At 36.3% G+C, this 20172-nt stretch overlaps 1 protein-coding gene across 1 annotated transcript in view; it reads left to right on the top strand.

Moving 5' to 3' along the window:
* The window catches only part of POLQ (DNA polymerase theta), a 103832-nt gene extending 87739 nt beyond the window's left edge, over positions 1–16093 (top strand). Inside the window, 5 exon segments of the mRNA XM_074301346.1 lie at positions 197–308; positions 5989–6113; positions 12472–12625; positions 14074–14183; positions 14880–16093. Of these exon segments, the coding sequence (XP_074157447.1) occupies positions 197–308; positions 5989–6113; positions 12472–12625; positions 14074–14183; positions 14880–14993 (615 nt within the window). The 3' untranslated portion in view covers positions 14994–16093.
* Positions 16094–20172: the final 4079 nt, after the last annotated feature.

Genomic DNA, 20172 nt, shown 5'->3' with positions numbered 1-20172 from the left:
AGTGAAATAATATTTGTTAAGTGATTAGTACAATATCTATCACATAGCAATTGGTCTGCAAATTGGTTATTCCTTAGTGTTCAGTCAGCCAAAAGCAGCTCAACTTGTTTTTGTAAAATTGTCTAAGATTGTCACAAGAAATTCTTTTCTGTGGCTTTTAAATTGCTTATTTAGTGGGATGCCTCTTTTATCCCAGATTTGCTATGGAATAATCTATGGAATGGGAGCTAAATCTCTAGGAGAGCAGATGGGCATTCAAGAAAATGATGCTGCTTGTTATATTGAATCCTTCAAATCCAGATACTCAGGTAAAAGAAATCTTGACTTATTCTAAAGGAATCCTTTGTATTTTAGACTCACTTTTGATTAGGCAAGTTTAAAATGAGGTGATATCTGGGTAGTCAAAAAATTAACATGTGATATATTTGGGAAAAGCAGGGACCAAGAGTGGAGCACCAGAAGGTTGCCTGTGTGAACAGCATAATGTCCCTGTCAAATCTTTGGGCAATTCTGATCTTCTGCTGAAAAGATTCTTAACAATGTTCATAATTTGTTAAGTGGAAAGAATTGCATAGAGGATGATAAATAGATTATTTTTCCTCTTTTTCATTTATTTTTATTTTTTGCTTAAGAAAATTGTTTTGGGGGCACAAAGACATTTCTCAACAAACACATTCAAAGCTCTTTATAAATTACATTTCTATAAAATACATATCATCAATTTCTTTTTATTCCTTCCTTCTTTGATACTACCTCCCTCCCTCCTCCCCTTCCCCTTTCCTTTCCCCTTCCTTTTTTTCCTTCCTTTCCTTTTCTTTCTTTCCTTTCTCCCTTTCCTCCTTTCCTTTCTTTCCTTCCTCCCTTTTTCCTTCCTTTTTTTTAGAATGTGTTATCTTTTTGTTTGTTTCTTTTGTTCATCACTTTTGTTTTCTGCTTTATTTCTTCCAATCCCTTTCTCAGAGAGCTCTTCCATATAATGAAGGGAAAAAAAGAAAAAGAAAAAAAAATTCAGCTAACTTACATATTGGGGAAAAAAACAAAACAAAACCCCAAAACTGTTTTGTCACATTCCCACCTCCATGGTTTCCCATTTGTCCATTTTATGTTTCATCTTTTTATGTCCTTTTTTTTTGACATCAAGCTTGGTTTTTAAAATTCCACAGCATTTGTTTTCAGATGTTGTTACTGCACTCTTTTCCATCTACATTGTTGTGGTCGTTGTCTATATTAATTTCCTGGTTCTGCCTATTTCATCTCATGTGAGTCTTTTTTTGGGCTTCAGTCTATTCATCATTTCTAACAGAATAGTCATACTCCATCATAGTGATGTGCCACTCTTTTTGTTTAGATCTAGGGATCAATGGGCATTTACTTTGCTTCCAGTCTTACACTACCAAAATAATTTCTGCTATACATGTTTTGGTTTATATGGAACCTTTCTTCCACAAATCTCTAAGACAATATGGCCTAGCAGTGTAATCAATTTCTTATGAACAAAAAGGAGGGAATATGTTCGTTAAATTTAGTAGAATGGTATACTACCATCAATGAGTTTATTTGACCAGTTCAAAAAAAAAAAAAAAAAAAATATATATATATATATATATATATATATATGTTATAAATGTGTTTTGTTTTGTTTTGTTTTTTGCTCTGCTTTTTTTCCCTTAGTTTTACATCACTTGATAAATGTCTTTCCATGCTTTTTTGAATTCTTCATATTTGTCATTGAGTAATAATATTTTTTCAGTCATTTTCTAATTTTGGAGCTTAATTTGTTTCTAGCATTTTGTCACTTTAGATAAGACTATTTCAAACTTTTTTGTATGGATCTTTATTGTTATCAGTAATTTTGAATATAGTTATAGTAGAATAAGGTCTGGGTCAAAGGACAATATAAGTTAAGTAACTTTTCCCCCATCATTCCAAATTATTATCTTTTGTAAGCTGTTTTTGTCAGGCCTCTTACTCTATATTTTTATATTAACTTCCCATGCATTTTAGATATTGCTCTTTTATTAAGAGAAATTTATTGCAAATTTTTTTTCATTCAGAAACTTTTCTTATGATTCTAGATAAATTGATTTTAATTATCTAAGAACTTTAAAAATTTACACAATTGAAATTTGCCTATTTTGTTTTGTATAGCCTCTCTAGTTCACAATTCTACAGATAGAACTTTCCATTAAAGTCTATGTTTATGCTATGACTTTTAACTGTTTAGATGATTTGTAAATTTGAAATTTATTGCCATACAGAGTATTCCTATTTTTTGGTGATCTACCTAGCAATAGTTTTGTTTTTTGTTTTTTAATAATTGTTGCTTTGTAGACTACTTTGAAATCTGCAAAACTGCCCTTCTTATTTTTTCTCATCATATGTTCTTGGAATTTTATTTCTAAAAATGTATTTTGCTTTTTTGTCTGATTCCATAAAATATCTTTTTGATAATTTGGTTATTGTAATGTTCTGATTGTTTCTCAATTATAATCCTTTTCTGCGAGGAGGTTTCTTTTCTGTAAAATCTTTTCCTCTGTTCCTCTTCTTCCCCTCCAAAAGTGTGGGATTGCTGGACTTGCAAATCCACGGGATGTCTTCTCCTTGACCCAATCCAGAATGACGCCTCAGACTCAATGTTCCTCTTTTTATCCTCCCAGAGAATGGGCTTCTGGGTACTCCCAGGGGCTTGTGGGAACTCCTTACTGACCAATGAACTTGCTCCTTTTTAAAGGTGTGTAAACTCCTTTTAAAGGTGTAAACTAAAAGTGTGAACCCTGAGCTAGAGAATTGTTAAGTACTGACTTAGCACCTAATAAGAACCTAACATCTCTCCCTTTCTTTTGATTTAGAACCTAGGGTGGTCATGACTTTTGAAACATAAATCCATCAATGTGGGAGGTGTTATACATAATTACATAAACACATAATAACATAACACATGCTAGAAGTGATGTAACAAATAACATGATCAAATAATCATAAATTGAGAATTTATACATGTCCATAAGTCCATTAATTCATGTGCCAGAAAGCCAATAATTCCTGCAAGTTTTAAAGTCCTACAATAGTCTCATCTTGTGTTAGGGAATCTTTAACAGTCTTCTTATCAGCCATGCTTTTCCAGTGTCAGATGTTTCTTAGATCTTCTCCTTTGTTTTGAGGTTTTTCTCTTTTTCTGTCTCTCTCTCCTGGTGCTTGTTGCCACCCATCTGTTTCCTTCTCCATTTGTTTCCTTCTGTCTGTTAAAATACAAGCAAACCCTCTCTCCCAGGCAGTTAACCTATCTAATTTCCTTCTAGTTACCACTTTTCTAAATCTCTTCTCATCATCTGGCAATTACATTGGAGTTGTTTGCACTGGATACAGCCCTGTTGGTTTAAAAGGCCTGTATTCTCCCCAAGTGTAATCCATTTCTGCTGATTGCTTTTTTGGCTGACTTATCAGGTATTCCCTTTCTGCCATGTGATTGCTATTCTGCTGGTTGATCAAATCAGAGTCCTAACCTTTTAAAAGCTCTTTGGATATAACCTCAGTTGCCATCATGCCCCATCTATCTTTTGATTGATATCTTGGAGCTGGGCTCTGCCTCTCATTTCCCTGGGCCAATCTGCATTCTGAGGCCCAGTGGAAACCCTTGTGACATTTTGGACATGTGGTTTTAGGTCTTCCCTCACCCTGTCTTCTCACTCTATCTCCATATCTACATTGAGCTCTTAGATGTCCAACTTTTCCACATTGAAAACATCTACGAGTTTCTCTATTAGTCCTTTGCCAGGAGGGACCCTGTCTTTCCATATTCATCTTAGTCTGGGTGTAAAAAGTATTTGTTTGCACTATAGCACAGCGTCTTATGATCTCCTCTAAAGAAGCATCTTTGTCTAGTCCCCATATAATTCTCTTGCAAACCTCATTGGCATTTTCCATAGCCAGATGTCTGGTCATTATTTCTGTAGCTGCATTTTCTCCAATAGTTCTTTTGACAGCAGTTTGCTTCATTGGAATCTTGCTCTATTTTTGTGAAAGCCTCCCCTTGATCTTTCTGTCCAGGGAGGGAACCCCAAGCTTTTATTGCAGCCTTAGAAATTTGCTTATACACTGTTATGGGATAATCAATCTGTTCTGAATTCTCTCCATACTGATCTTCACCTGCTAGTTGGTCAAAAGTGAATTGTATGTTAACTCCTGTTTCCATATTGCGTCTGACTTGAATTCTATATAATTCATGAAATTCTGCAAGTCACAACAAATTTTGTCCAGGTTCTAAACATGTCCTAGCTATGGATTTCCAATCATTCGGGGTTAGGACTTCATAAGACAAACCATCTAGTAACATTTTAACATAAGCTGATGTAGCCCCATATAATCTTTTTTTCAAATCCTTAATTTTATTCAAATCTAAAGGTATATATCTTCTCCTTTTTTTACCTAAAGAATCTTCAATCACAGGATATGCATGTATAAAATCACTTACATCCTATCCCTCTCTCTTAGCCTTAACCAATGCTTTTTTTCTAATCTTGTCATAGGCTGTTTAATAGGCGATTCTGTTTGTATTTCTGCCTCTTCCCCTTCTCCTTCTTCCTTCACCCTTGAAGGGTTAATTAAGGGAGAAGATGGGAAATGCTCCTGTTGCTCAGAATTGTACTTAACTTCATTGTTATCTGATTCGTCCTTTTCACCTAGTTTAGTTGACACCTCCCCATTTTGCTCCTTCTTTTTCCTTTTTTTATAACTTATATAATTTCCAAAAGCCAGATGAATTATATATGTTTGAAGTGTGTTTTTGGAAATTGAGTTAGGTCCATTTTTGTTATAGTATTGACAACATTACTCTCCTACAAATTTCCATTCCTTTAGATCCATTTCTTTTTCCAGAGAAAAACAAGGACATATGACCTGCACAGTTTTTAAAAGTTTAGTGATCTCCTCCAAAATTATAATCAATCCTTGGCTTTTCATAACCTTGACAATGCTCTCTAAACATTTTCCTTGAACAGAAACAGAAGGGTATTTTCTAAAAATTTGCCCCATTTCACTGAAATTCTACTTTAGCTCTTTAACAAAGTTTCCTTGTTACTCATGCTTATTTCTGAGTCAGAGAGACTTTTCCACTGAGATCTGGATCAGAGGCTTTTCCACTGGAATCAGGATCTCGTCAATCTCTGTTCGGGCGCCAAAATGTCAAGTCCGAGCTAGCTTCTCTGAAGGGCTCAGAATAAGTCCTTGCCCCACGTTGGGTGCCAAAATGTAATGTTCTGATTGTCTCTCTATTATAATCTTAGCACCTAATAACCTAACAGGTTATTATAGCACCCTCTTTACTTCTCAAATCTACTTTCTCTTTGATCATCTCTTGAATTCATTTCTTTCTCCCTTTTTCATCCCTTTTCTCTTCTGACTTTTACTGCATTTTTTTTAAACAACCTGCTTTCTAAAAATAATCTTCCCTTGCCTGACCTTGATAAAGATGAGGCCTATTAATTTCCTACTTTCCTCACCTCAGTGTTTGAACTATCTTTTCCTGTGATTTCCTAATTATGCGAAATAGTAAGTTCTTTCCTCCTCATTCCAAACATTTCCAGGATATTTCCTTTCTTTTCCCCCCTTTTTCCTTTTTCTTTTTGGCTTCTGTTGGAGATTGAGACCAATTCAATTAGGTTCATTTGGTTCAGAGCTACTCTCATTCTTTTTGACTACAAAGTCAACCACTTCTTCATGAAACTTTTCTTGCTAAGGCCTGGAGGTAGGGTGATCAATGGATGGCAATTTTAACCATAACTTTTTTTTTTTTAGGACAAGTCTAGTAAGTGCTAAATCTGGATTCAAACTCAGACCTCCATCTCCTTCCATCTCAGTGATCTTTATACTGTACTAGGTTACTTCCTAAAGTACTCTGATTGATATTTTAATGTGTCTTTTAGACAGAAGTATGTTACTTAAATTATAGACTTAGAATGTATTTAGATTTTCTTTTATTTTTTCTTTTAGGCATTCAACGTTTCCTAAGAGAGACAGTAAAGAACTGCAATAGAGATGGGTTTGTTCAGACCATCCTGGGGAGGAGAAGGTATTTGCCTGGAATCAAAGACCAAAATCCTTACAGTAGATCCCATGTATGTTGAACATTCTCTAGACATAATTTAAAAGTTAAAAAAAAAAAAAAGTATTTGTAAAGTGCATTGTAAAAAGTAAATCAGTAATTATAGATTTTTACTATTGGCAAATATATTGCTTTTATGTATGTAGCTATACTTTGGGTTAATTATTTATTTAAAATCTTTTAAAAAGAAATGGAGAGGAGCAACTAGGTGGTTCAGTGTATAGAGCACTAGAACTGAAATTCAAATCCAACTTGACACTTGAAGCTTACTAGCTGAATAAGACTGAGCAAGTCACTTAATCCTGATTGCCTCACAAAAATAAATAAAAGAAATTTAGTCTATTATAATGAAAAAGCATTTATTATTTAATTAATGCTCATTAACTTATTATATATTGTTTATTAACAATTTATAACAATTATATTCTTTGGCTAGAAGATAGTAGCATAGGGAAAAGTAGTACACAAAGATATAGAGCATGGGGGCAGCTAGGTGGTGCAGTGGATAGAGAAACAGTCCTGAAGTCAGGAGGATCTGAGTTCAAATCTCAAGGATTAAAAATCCTTGACACTTAACACTTCCTAGCTGTGTGACCCTAGGCAAGTCACTTAATCCCAGTTGCTTCAGGGAAAAAAAAGATACAGTGCATGACAACCAGTGAGTGGGAATAAAAGTAAGGAAGGCAAGAAAGAAAGAGATGGATGTCTTCAAAAGACATCACTTATAACTGTGTATGGACCTGCTACTTAATTTAGGGTATTCTTAGGAATCTGATGTTTGCAGATAGGTTCTGCCCCTGAGAAATAGTGCCAGATAATAGGAAAGAAAAAATAAGGAAGCCCAACATGAAATTGTCTTGATTGGAAATCTTTGGGGCTAACATTGTGAAGAGGGATGGAAAACAAATGGTTTCCTCTTTCAATTAGAGGCGAGACTTAAGTCATAAAATCCACGGAGATCTTAGCATCATCCCATACTGTGCCTTAGCAGGTAGGGGAAGTGAGAAAAATGTGCCAAGGGCTTGCAATTTGTGCTTGTTGGCTTTTTGGTCAGCATTTCTTCCAGAAATAATTAAGAAGAATGTGTTCCAAAATGTAGCATGTTCATTTTTCTAGAAGAGAAATTGAAAAGCATACTGGAAGATTATTTCTCTATTTTCTAGCTTCTCAGGATAAAGGAACTACAGGATAAAGTTGGATGGAGGCAAAAAGAGCAAAGAAGTATAGGAAGCATTTCAGGGGAGTGGAACAGATGATAAGCAATGGATTAAAAGCAAAATTACTAAACTCTTATTTTGTCTTTTCTTCTTTGTCAAGGAGATTGGTCTTCAGATTAGAAATTATAATGCAAAATAATCATTAGGGAATTGGCATGGGAAGAGAATTCTGATGATAGTTCAAGTCACTAGGCCAGATGAACTATATCATGGGTCCTGAAAAAAAGTCATTATTGGCTATTTTTGGGAAAAATTGTGTGAGTCAGGAGAGGTACCATAGAAGTAGAGATGGGCAACTGGTGCAGTTACTTTTAAGGGAAAGGAACTTTAGGGTAATGAGGACAATGTGAGTTGTGAGCAAAATTCTAGAATGGTTTTTGAGAGATTGCACAGGAAACTAGTGATCACAATAAGCTGTTGGGTTCAGTGAGAAAAAATTACATAAAATAAACCTGTTTCCTTTTTTTTTTTTTTTTGCCAGGGTAATTATGGGGGAATTCTTTAGATATGATATACATGCATTTCAGAAAGAAATTTGACAAAATCTTCCACTACATTTTCATGAATGAGTTAGGAAGATGTGTGACCATGTTTTTTAATATGGTCAGGGAAGAGAAAATGGGCTAAATGACCAAAAAGAGTGGGATTATTTGTTTTATGTCAATTTGGAAGATTTCTAATGGAGTGCTACAGAATTATTTCTTTACCTCTTTTTTTCTTACTCAGCAATTCTATAAGTGCAGATGGCATGTTATAACATTTTCAGATGCAGTGGCTTTGAACAGATAGCTAATAACCTATTCATTCATTCATTCATTCATATATTTACTTATTTAATTTTGTGAGGCAATTGGGGTTTAGTGATTTGCCCAGGGTCATACAACTAGTGTCAAATGTCTGATTAGATTTGAACTCAGGTCCTCCTGACTCCAGGACTAGTACTCTGTTCACTCTACCACCTAGCTGCCCCTCATAGTTGATAGATTTTAAGAGTAGCTTAAAGTGGTAGAATAGTGGACCTATTTAATAAGATGAAATTTAATAAAATAAATGTTAAATCCTAATCACAAAAAGTCAATTTAGGTGCATTGCGGGATACTGGATAATATGTGATGTGAAAAAGACTAAAGGATTTTTAGTGGATTCCAGGCTCAGTGATTCAGTGAATATGACAGGGGAAAAAAAAAAGAATATAATTTTAGGCCCTATTAGCAGAAATTTAATATGTCTAGAACTAGATATTATAGCCCTGCTTCATTCTGCTCATGTTGGACCACATCTAAGCTTTCTCTCTCAGTTCTGGGTGCAACATTTTTTTTTTTTAATCATAGATTTTTATTTACCAGACATATGCATGGGTAATTTTCCAGCATTGACAATTGCAAAACCTTTTGTTTCAACTTTTCCCCTCCTTCTCCCACTTCTTCCCCCAGATGGCAGGTTGACCAATGCATGTTAAATATGTTAAAGTATAAGTTAAATACAATATATGTATACACGTCCATACAGTTGTTTTGCTGTACAAAAAGAATCGAACTTTGAAATACATTTAGCCTGTGAAGGAAATCAAAAATGCAGATGGACAAAAATAGAAGGATTGGGAATTCTGTGTAGTGGTTCATAGTCATCTCCCAGAGTTCTTTCGCTGGGTGTAGCTGGTTCAGTTCATTACTGCTCTTGGATGCAACATTTTTTTTATTTTTTTATTTTTTATTCATTTTTGTAACGTGCTCTCCTGGCAGTTACAATTACAAGTCTGTCCTAGACCCACCAGAGTACCTTTGACCACTGTCCTTTGCAGTGTGAGCTCTACCCGGCTCGCCTCCTCTGAGGCCTTCTAAGGTCTCTGGCCACAATCTCTTGAATCTATAGCTTAATAACCGGTAGCGCACTCAAGAACAATCACGTGTAATCTTAAAAGCCTTTATTATACCTACTCACATAATGCCCTAACTGATGCCCTGACTTGTTGGTTCCCGAGTGAACACCTGGTCAGAAGACCCATGTGTTCACTACCAAAACCCTTACCTCTTTTGGCTACCCATCTTGGCTTGGCCACCCAGGCTAGGGAGCCAGGGTCAAGAGCACGAGGTTAAAGAGGGCGGTTGCTGCCTGCAGTGGGCTTACATAGGGCCTGTGAGGTCACACACACAGCCAATCAGCGAGAGAGTCACCCATTACGAAGCTATCTCAATATGGCCAGGATCCCGCCCAAGGGCAGTCCTAATATCCACAGAAATTATTTCCGGGCCTCAATCTCCCGATGCACTGTGTCCTCCCATTTAAAGGGCCCTTATACATTTTTCCAAATTATCCCCTCCCTCCCTCCCTCCACTCCCTCCCCCCCCCCCCATGGCAGGTAATCCCATACATCTTACATGTGTTACAATATAACCTAGATACAATATATGTGTGTAAATACCATTTTCTTGTTGCACATTAATTATTAGCTTCCGAAGGTATAAATAACCTGCGTAGATAGACAGGAGTGCTAACAATTTACATTCGCTTCCTAGTGTTCCTTCTCTGGGTGTAGTTATTTCTGTCCATCATTGATCAACTGGAGTGAGTTGGATCTTCTTTATGTTGAAGATTTCCACTTCCATCAGAATACATCCTCATACAGTATTGTTGTTGAAGTGTACAGTGATCTTCTGGTTCTGCTCATTTCACTCAGCATCAGTTGATTTAAGTCTCTCCAAGCCTCTCTGTATTCCTCCTGCTGGTCATTTCTTACAGAGCAATAATATTCCATAACCTTCATATACCACAATTTACCCAACCATTCTCCAATTGATGGACATCCATTCAACTTCCAGTTTTTAGCTACAACAAAAAGAGCTGCCACAAACATTTTGCGACATACAGGTCCCTTTCTGCTCTTTAATATTTCTTTGGGATATAATCCCAATAACAGCAATGCTGGGTCAAAGGGTATGCACAGTTTGATAACTTTTGGGGCATAGTTCCAAATTGTTCTCCAGAATGGCTGGATTCTTTCACAACTCCACCAACAATGTATTAGTGTCCCAGTTTTCCCACATCCCCTCCAACATTCATTGGATGCAACATTTTAAGAAGAACATTGGCATTTTTAGTTTGTCCATCCAAAAAAGACACTTCAGTTCATGAGGGAATTTAAAACTGTTTTCTAACTGACCACGGGTAAAAGGGATAAGTTTATAGGATAATTTGATAGCCTAAATCCAGTGTATTTAAAGGATTGTCATATCGATGAGAATAACTCACCTTTGATCCTCAGACTTGGAACTAAAATGGATTTCAAGATTATCATCTCACTTTGCAGACAAAGTTATAACCCAGAGAACTTTTCATCTGGTGCTTTAATGCTGCAGTGTTTTACTCAATAAGAGAAATGTAAATGTAAATAATTCCGAAGTTCCATCTTGTTCTTGTTAAGTTGACAAAGATTAAAAAGAAAATGATGGTTGGAGTTCTTGTGGGAGGACAGGAGCACTAATGTACTTTTGATGGAACTTTGACTTAGTCTAAACTTTCTGGAAAGCAACTTGGAATTGTATTTCCAAACCCTCTAGTCTGTGCATATCTTTTTTTTTTTTTTTTTTTTTTTTGCTAAGGCATTTGGGGTTAAGTGACTTGCCCAGGGTCATACAGCTAGGAAGTGTTAAGTGTCTAAGATCAAATTTGAACTCAGGTCCTCCTGACTTCAGGGTTGATGCTCTATCCACTGTGCCCCCTAGCTGCCCCCTATGCATGTCTTTTGACCCAGTGTTACAGGTACTAGATTTATACCCTAAAGAGCTCTAAGACAGAAAGGAAAGGACATACATGAACAAAGATTTCATAAGAAGGAAAGAAGTAGACATTTATTGAGTGCCTACTGTTACTGAGCAGAGTGCTAAGCATTTTATAAATATTATTTTGTCTGATCCGCACAACGATCCTGAGGAGTAGTTACCATTATTTTCTTCATTTCACAGTTGAGAAAATGGAAGCAAACAGATTACAGTGATGTGCTAAAGGTCTAGAATTCAGGTGCTCTTGATTCCAGGCCCATGCAGGTTCTATCCCCTGCAATAGCCCCATAGCAATGCTTTTTTTTTTTTTTTGTTATGACAATAACTGGGAGGAAATGTGTAATTCCCATCGGCTTGGGAATGGCTGAGTGAGCTGTGGTATGTAATTGTAATGAAATATCATTGCAATGACAGAATGGGATGGAGTCAGAAATAATGTGGGAAGGGTTGTACAAAGTGAAGCAAGAAGAACAAGGAGGTCGTTTTATTTAATAACTACATTATGAAGAAAAATAACTTTGAAAGCCTTAATGCAGTGACACAGATCTTAAAGATTGATGATGAATAACACTTCACTTTTCTCCTCTGAAAAGTGATGGACTATGTATTTTTAGTCATGATCACTGTGCGGATTGGTTTTGCTTGACTACTCACTTGTTATAGCAGAGAACTTTTGTTTATTTTGGAGGTGGGAAGAGAGATTCATGGGAGGAAAAAGAGTTTGGTGATAGTGGTGCCACAAGGAAAAAGGGGAAGAATGTTGGCGAATTTGAAAGTGGGCAGAAAAGAGTTGTGGAAATTCAGAAAGAGTCACAATTAGAACAATGTGGGGACTCTGTATTAAAGGTATTATATAATTATTGGGAAAAAATCCCAAGTTGTACATAATAGAGAATGATGCTTTTATATGCAATTTTTCTTTTCTGAAAATTTTTTTGTTTCTAGATATTTGGTTAATGTTTGCCAAGTTCATAATTAAAAAGTGCTTTGAAAGTTTTAATTTTTTTTTTTTAGATAGAATACATATGAAAACTCATCTATACCTTTTTCTGGGGAAACAGTAATCAATGAACTTTTAATTAAAACATTTTGAATTGTTGCTAATTTTTTAGGTTATGTATAGGTAACAGTTTCCTATTGAATTATTTAGGTAAATAGTGTCTCAAAAACTTGTAATAAATGTTATGTGATTATTTGGGTATATGTTATATTTCTCTCAATAAATCACAAACACCTTGAAATTAGGAAGTGTTTTCTTCCTTTTTTGCAATAACCAGCTCCTAGCACCATGCCTTGTACTTAGTGGTTACTTAATTACATCGACATAATCCTGCATTCTTCTTCACTGAAAAAAAATGAATGTTCTCATTTATAGGCTGAACGTCAAGCCATCAATACCACAGTGCAAGGGTCTGCTGCTGATATTGTCAAAACAGCCACTGTTAACATTCAGAAACGATTAGAGACTCTCCCTTCTGTGATCCGCTCACATGGACATAGAGAGAGTAAGCTACATGGTGATAAACCAGGTTTGTTTGCTTTTCATCATGCCATTTTTCAAATTGGGGGAGTGATTATAAGAAAAAGAGGGAGGGAGGTTTTAGGTTGCATTTCAGAGTTTCTTTTTCTTGACTATGTCCCTGCCTTTTTTACCCCTTTGTGAGGCAGTTCTGGTTAAGCATCTTGCCCAAGGCCACACAAGTGTTTGAACTTGGGTCCTCCTGATTGCAGGGCTGCTTCTATCCAGTGTGCTATCTAGCTGCCCCTCTGTCTCTGCTTCTGTGGACATAAGTGAACACATGTGATTCTTAGGTTCTGTGAATAAACTCAATCGACCTTTTCATGTATTCCTTGCTGTTGTCTTCATAGTTTTTGCTTATTCCTCAAAAACATGTCCCCTGCTTACAGTATCTACTGGTTTGTTTAGTGCCTCCTTTTATATTGAGCTTGATAGCAGAGTCAGGAAGGCCTGAGTTCTAATAGGGCCTTAGGTTCTGGCTTGTTTTATGACCTGAGGAAATCACTTTATCTCAGTTTCTGCAATCTAAAATGGAGATAACACCATCTGCCTTGTAGTGATCAAATGAGTAATGGTTGTAAAAGTACTTGGCGGAGGACTGGCTTGTCTAGGTTCTGCATGCACACCTACTCCTTTCCGTTCCCTTCCTTCCCCTTGTCTAAGAGCCAGCCAGGACTGAGGCGGTCAGGGGGAGCAGTGATGGCAGGAGCAGAAATGGCTTAGGAGCCGGTACAGGCGCCAGATCTGCCCTGGACTAATGGACCAGGAAAGATATTGGAATGGGCGGGGAGGGCAGTAGTTTCTGATCAGCTAGCCTATGATTTTTTTTTTTTTTTTGGGGGTGGGATGCATAGAGAAGAGAGGCGGGATCCCGTGTTACTAGCTCTTCTGGTAGAAGGATTCCTGGGGGGAGGAAACAATAAGTCAAAGACTTCTCCAAAGAACACATTGTAATCCATTAACTCGGATTTATTGCCTCTCAGTATCCCCAGTCCTCCAAGTGCTGACCTGATGGAGAATGGTGGGAAGGGTTGTGTAGAAGGAGGTAATGAAGATAATAATGGCCTCTTGAGCTTGTGTAGAACGGCCTGCCAGCAGCCACATGCTACTATATTATGCTTTTGTCACTAGATGGTGGTGGAATGGGAGCTATGCAAGGTTACTCTAAAAGGCCAGGAGAGCTCTCTTAAGTAAGATAGTAAGTTAGGTATTTTCTTGATCAGTTCAGTGATATAATTTTATGAGCTTCCACATTAGTATCAGATAATATTATCATATAAAACACTATATAAATACTTTTTTTTCCCTCCTCATCCTCTTCCTTAATTAAAGGATATTTAAAAATTCTGAAGTTTTACTGTGACATTTCCCTTCTTGACCCTTTTTCCTATTAAAACAATGTGGACATAATGATTAATTTTACTCTCTTTTTAACACTTTCTCCCTCTCTCCATTCAGGACTGAAGAAAGGATTTCAAAGAATATTTTGCCCAATAAGAGGAGCTTTTTTCATCCTACAGTTGCATGATGAGCTCCTTTATGAGGTGGCAGAAGATGATGTTGTCCAGGTATCTTTACAATGTAGAATTAGTTTTTATTGTGCCTGAGAGAATCTGTGGTCCCTTTGTGACAAAAAAAGACCCTTTTCTACCAGTCCAATGCACCTCCCCTTCCCTTTCAGACTTCTGAAACTAGCTGGAAGCTTGGAGAATTGAGGACCCAAGGGCATGGAGAGGTGGATTCACAGAAGAGCTAGTCAGTCACTCATGTAATTAATTGGCATTTTTAAAGAGCCCGTTGTGTGCCAAGCACAGTGCTAAATACTGGGAGAATACAAATAAGAATTAGAGTCTTGCATCCTATAAAGAAGGAGATTATTTTGAGTTTTTTTCTCTGTGCTGGGAGACCCTGCTTCTAATGGGTTGCAGGGATATTTCTGATATTATATTAGGATCTATAATCCAGCCCTGCAATGATAAGGGAAAACTGTAATCTAGAAGCCAGGATTTCAAGATTTCTTACCAAGCACTCTGCTGGGGTTCTCCGCCATTTAGCTGCCTGAAAAAATAGACGGTTTTCCTTGTCATTGAAGACCAGTCTAGGAGACTACCTTGGGATGCCCTGTTTTAGACTTGGGGGAATGAAAAACCTTCTGAAGGAAAATGCAAGAAACTCTTAGAACTGTGTCTTCTGGCAGATGGTCCAGATCTTCCCTAGGAGAACAGGAAACTCTCTCCCTCTTACCTTCATGTGTTTGCTTTTAGGTAGCTCAGATTGTCAAGAATGAAATGGAAAATGCAGTGAAGCTCTCAGTGAAACTGAAAGTCAAAGTGAAGATAGGACCGAGCTGGGGAGAGCTACATGACTTGGATGTGTGACTCTGGAAGGGAAGAGACGCCCCTTGTTCGAGGATCTTGGCTCTTCATGTGGCCTGCCTTCTTGGAAGCCCAACCATAGCCAATATGGCAACAGCTCTTGGATGAACCAGGCTATTTTTATCAAGGCTTTTTAAAAGCATTGCTGCTTCAATATCCTGAGGGACCTTTTACGAGCAGTGTTTTTATGGAAGGACATTTCCAGATGGATATTGGGATGTTCTGATTTTTGGGGAAAAATGAATTTTCTTCAAATGAAATAGAATTTGATGGTCATTACTTCTCACAAAAATATCTGGGGAATTGCCTTTTATAAAATAAGTATGTAGAATTTAATGGTCTCTCTGGCTTATTGTTATATGTACCTGCTGCTGCTTAAACTAATTTGATGCCATAGAGAAGATACTTGCTTAATGGGTCCTTACAAGTGCCTTACCTCAATCTTGCTCAGTTGTCTCTGCTTGAGTGGAGAAAAGGGAACGAACTCTCTGAAGCTTCCCTAAAGGTTCTATTCCTCTGCATCCCAGTAGCCTTGACCAGGGTTAATACCAGGAATGAAGAACTGTAGATAAGTATTATAAGTATTTTTGCACACCAAGGATCAGCTTTTTGTGAGGTTTTTAATCCATAAAGAACCGGGAGGGGGTGGAGAATAGGGGGAGAGTGAGGATTATTTTAGATATTTAGTTATTCTAAGTCCACAGCAATCGAAATTATGAATTTTAAGGCTGTAAGGAAATAATGGATGAATATTATCTAGGAATGTATTTTCTTGAAAAGATTTATCTTCCTTCTATTCCTATTCCTATTCACACAATATATTTAAAATATGTCTTTCCTTTTAATGAAGCCATAACTTAAAATGGCACTTGTTTTAGAAAGAAACTTTATTTTTCATTTGAAGCTCAGTTGAATCTGACACTGAAAATGTCCTATTGTCATTGTTGTCTCAGTACCTTTTCTCATTCTAAAATAGGGTACTACGTATCTTTTTTGTATGTAATTGAAAACCTCATTCTGAAAAGATTGCACTTTATATGGAGTCTCAACATTGGTCCTTTTCATTGTTGAAATAAAATGAATTTGTGAATTCTACTTGAAAATCTTTTTTTTTTTTTTTTTTAAATTTTAGTCATTGTCTTTTATATAACAACATCAGAAAATCTGCTTTTAGCTCTGTCCTACTATCTTTGGCAGAATGCCAATCATAGCTGTTGTGAATTAAGTAAATGATTGATTGTCGTCTAAATAGCTCTTTTATGTTCATTTACCCTGAAACAGATATTTAGTTTTGATATCTCCATATTAAAGTAAGCTTGTTATTAAGCCTCTTGGTACTCTTAGATGCAATTGTTTGATGGAGAATGAAATACTCTTGATTGCTTGTGAAGCAAAAGGGACTTAACATACAGTTTTGTGATGGATTTGCGAGAATATGGCAGGAGAAGAGAAGGGACAGTTTTAAAACTATTAAGCTTATTCTTTCTTAAATATGTTCTCTTGTGCAATGGGCTTCCCTGTGGGAAAGTTGTCATGTGCTCTCTATGACTAGTTCTTTAATTGATTTACACAGGGAGATCCTGCTAAAAATGCATATGTTTGGAATGTTTTTCAGTAATATATTCTTTAAATCCAATGGTCATTTAGTGATTTTTTTTCCCCCGAGTTCATATACTGACTTCAGAACTACATTATCAATTGCCTGCTGAGTATTCCAGAGATCAAACTCAACATGTCCAAAGTGAACTCAATCTCTTTTCTCCCAGACTCACTCCTCTTCTAGAAGGTGCCAGTCCCCCAGGTTTGCATCTTGTTATTTTTGATTCCCTTGTCTTCTTTCCTCACCACATTTAGTCCTTTGCCTAATTTTGACATTTCTGCTTCCATAGCTCCTCTAGAACCTTTTCCATTCGTGTTCCGGCCCTTAGCACCATTTGCCGGTTTTTCTTGCAATAGCCTTTAACTGACCTCCAGTCATTCAGACGTGGCCCTTTCCAGTCCATCTGACTCATTGCTGTGCAAGTGATTGTCTTTAAATACAGATCCAACCATCTTAATTCCTTGCTCAAGTTCTAGTGGTTTCATGTTTATCCTGGGGTCAAATATAAACTTTGTGGAGTCTTTAAAGAATCTGATCTCAACTATTTTTTTCAATCTAAGGCACTATTTTTATTTTCCTAATCAGAAAATTATAATAAATGGAATTGTTTATCTAGGTGTGTATCTCTATCAGAAACCACCCCTGGATGAGAGTAACCAACTTAAACAGTGACCAAATTTAGTTCCTGAATACTCCAAAATTCAGGGCAAGGAAATCTCATCACAAGACTGGCAAAGTAGGGAAGCAACAAATTTACTAGGTACGTAAGCTAGACTTCTGCATCCGAAGGCCTCTCCTCTCACCATTGTCTGCTGAAACCTACCATATATGGGGCCACTCCATGGTGCAGCAGATGGAGCAAGGCCTGGCCCCAGACACCTGAGACTTATTAGTTGTGGGACCCTGTGCAAACTTGCCTCAAAATAAAAGAAGAGGAGAACATACAATGGTAAAGATTGAAATGAAGCAAACTGTGCATCCCCTTTGACCCAGCAGTGTTTCTACTGACATTACATCTCAAAGAGATCTTAAAGGAGGGAAAGGGACCTGTATGTACAAGAATGTTTGTGACAGCCCTCTTTGTAGTGGCCAGAAACTGGAAACTGAGTGAATGCTGAATGGCTGAATAAATTGTGGTATATGAATGTTATAAAATATTATTGTTCTGTAAGAAATGGCCAGCAGGATGAATTCAGAAAGGCCTGGAGAGACTTAACGTGAACTGACGCTAAGTGAAATGATCAGAATCAGGAGATCATTATATACTTCAACAAGATTATATGATGATCAACTGTGATAGACTTGGCTCTTCTCAACAATGAGATGATTCAAACCAGTTCTAATTGTTCAGTGAGGAAGAGAGACATCAACACCCAGAGAGAGAACCATGGGAACAAATTGTGTATCATAATGTATTTTCATCCTTTTTTGCTTGTTTTTTTCCTTTTCTTTTTGATCTGATTTTTCTTGTGCAGCGCAATAACTATAGGAATATATATGGAAGAATTGCATGTGGTTAATATATATTGGATTACTTGCTGTCTAGGAGAGGAAGGAGGAAGAGGGAGGAAAAAAATTGGAACGTAAGGTTTCACAAGAGTGAATGTTGAAAACTGCATATATTTTGAAAATAAAAAGCTTTTAAAAGTTAAAAAAGTTGGGATAAAGGATTTGTACAATATATTTCAGATGTGTACAGCCTCAATAGTAACAAAATAGATAAGGAGATCTGAAACTATAATACCAATTGCATCCTCTTTTCCTATCTTTACCTCCCCCTTCTTTATTTTTTGCTCCCTTCTCTTTCTTCTTTTTCTTCCTCCTTATCATTCTTTCTTCACCTCTACTCTTTCCTTTTTTCCTCCTTGCTATCCTTCCTTCCTTTCTTTTCCCCCTTTCTTCCTTCCCTACTCTTGCTTTCATTTTCCTTCCCTCTTTCTATTATTTCTATCTCTTCCTTCCTGTGTTTCTTTGTCTACAATAGAAAAGGAGTATGTTATAGTGAAGATACCTTCACTTATGGGTTAGAGTTGATGACTTCCAACTCAAATCCTACAACTCTTATTACAATCATACTATGCACAATTATTTATCACGTTGTTTGATTCTATTTGGGAGACATAAAGAACATAGTGTCTCATGAAGCTTATACTACCCTAGCAAGGTAGGATATAAACACACATAAAACAATATGTGGAACTACATGAGGTAAAATCCTATGTAAAAGCCCAAAGGATACAGGAAGGGTTCAAAGGTAGCATTTTGGTTCAGCTTAAAAAAATAGCAGTTAACAGATTGTAGTGACAAAGGGAATGGAGGGGAAACAACAGAAATAAAGGTATGTGTTACATAGGTGGAATTTAGATGACTTGGTGTATTAGTAATCAGGGTCATTGATTTTTTTTTTCCATTGAAATATTTCTGGGTCTTCACCACTTTTGTGACTTTAGGTAGGTTATGTGTTCTTCCTCAGCCTGTAATTGTTTGAGATGTTTTATGCCTCTCTAAAACCTTGCTAATACATATCTGACATATCTTATAGTGTTGTTATAAGATTAAAATAAAATAGTAGATCAAGTGCTTTGTAATTAAAGTATTTCTAAATGTGAATTCTTATTCTGGCCCTGCTTTCTCTATTCCTTTCATTTGGTCCAATAAGTTTATACTCCATTTGGGCAAGACTTTTTTGACCTCTATCTTAAGAGTTATACTTCTTTAGCCTGGAATATTTTCTTGGTTTCTTTCTTCTTCCATCAGTCCTAAACATTCTTTGTTGTTTTATTCATTTTATTCCATTAAAAAGTTTTAAGATTATTTTTATTCTGAAATTAGCAAATACCAAGTACAATAGATATTTCCATTTTCATAAGAGAACAAAAAATAGGATTGTATCTTAATCTTTATTATGTACAGCTTGCTTTTCTTTTTAAATATATAATAAATTCAGCCTATACCTTACAAAGCTGTCTTACTTTTCTGTGATTCTTCCTGGCCTGTTTTATTCTCTCAGTATTTTTTTTTTTTTTAATTGTGTCAGGAGCAAAGGCAAGAACTTGCCCAGCCTTTCCCCCAAACTTCTTCAAATTCCTTTTAATAATGACTCTAAACAAATTTTAAAGCATCAGAATACCCAAACAGATGCAGCAGAACATTTTCTAGTCGAAAAAGTTGTCTGAATGACCCAGTTTTTTTTTTTTTCTTTTTGTCACCTTTTTATCCCCATTTCTCTTCTCCCACCAGTCCTACAGTTGGAAGAAAAGAAAAACAACTTTTGGATCAAATATGCATGGTCAAGAAAAACAAATCCCAACACTAGTCCTGCCCAGAAATGTCCATCTCCTTCTGCATCTTGAATCTGTTAACCTCTAACAAGGGTACATAATATGTTTCATCACATTCCTTTGGAGTCATGACTGACACTTCTTTGATCAGTCTTTTTTTGTTTTTTTTTTTTTTTTTTTTTTTATAATGATATTATTATAGAAATTGTTCTCTGGGTTTTGTTAATTTTATTCTGAATTAGTTCATCTAAGTCTAGATTTCTTTGAAACCAGCTTTTTCAGTGTATCTTATGACACACTA

The sequence above is a fragment of the Sminthopsis crassicaudata genome, chromosome 3, assembly GCF_048593235.1.
Source record: "Sminthopsis crassicaudata isolate SCR6 chromosome 3, ASM4859323v1, whole genome shotgun sequence".
Taxonomy (NCBI): domain Eukaryota; kingdom Metazoa; phylum Chordata; class Mammalia; order Dasyuromorphia; family Dasyuridae; genus Sminthopsis; species Sminthopsis crassicaudata.
Note: the sequence above shows the minus strand (reverse complement) of the source record. Positions and strands in the feature narration are given on the sequence as shown.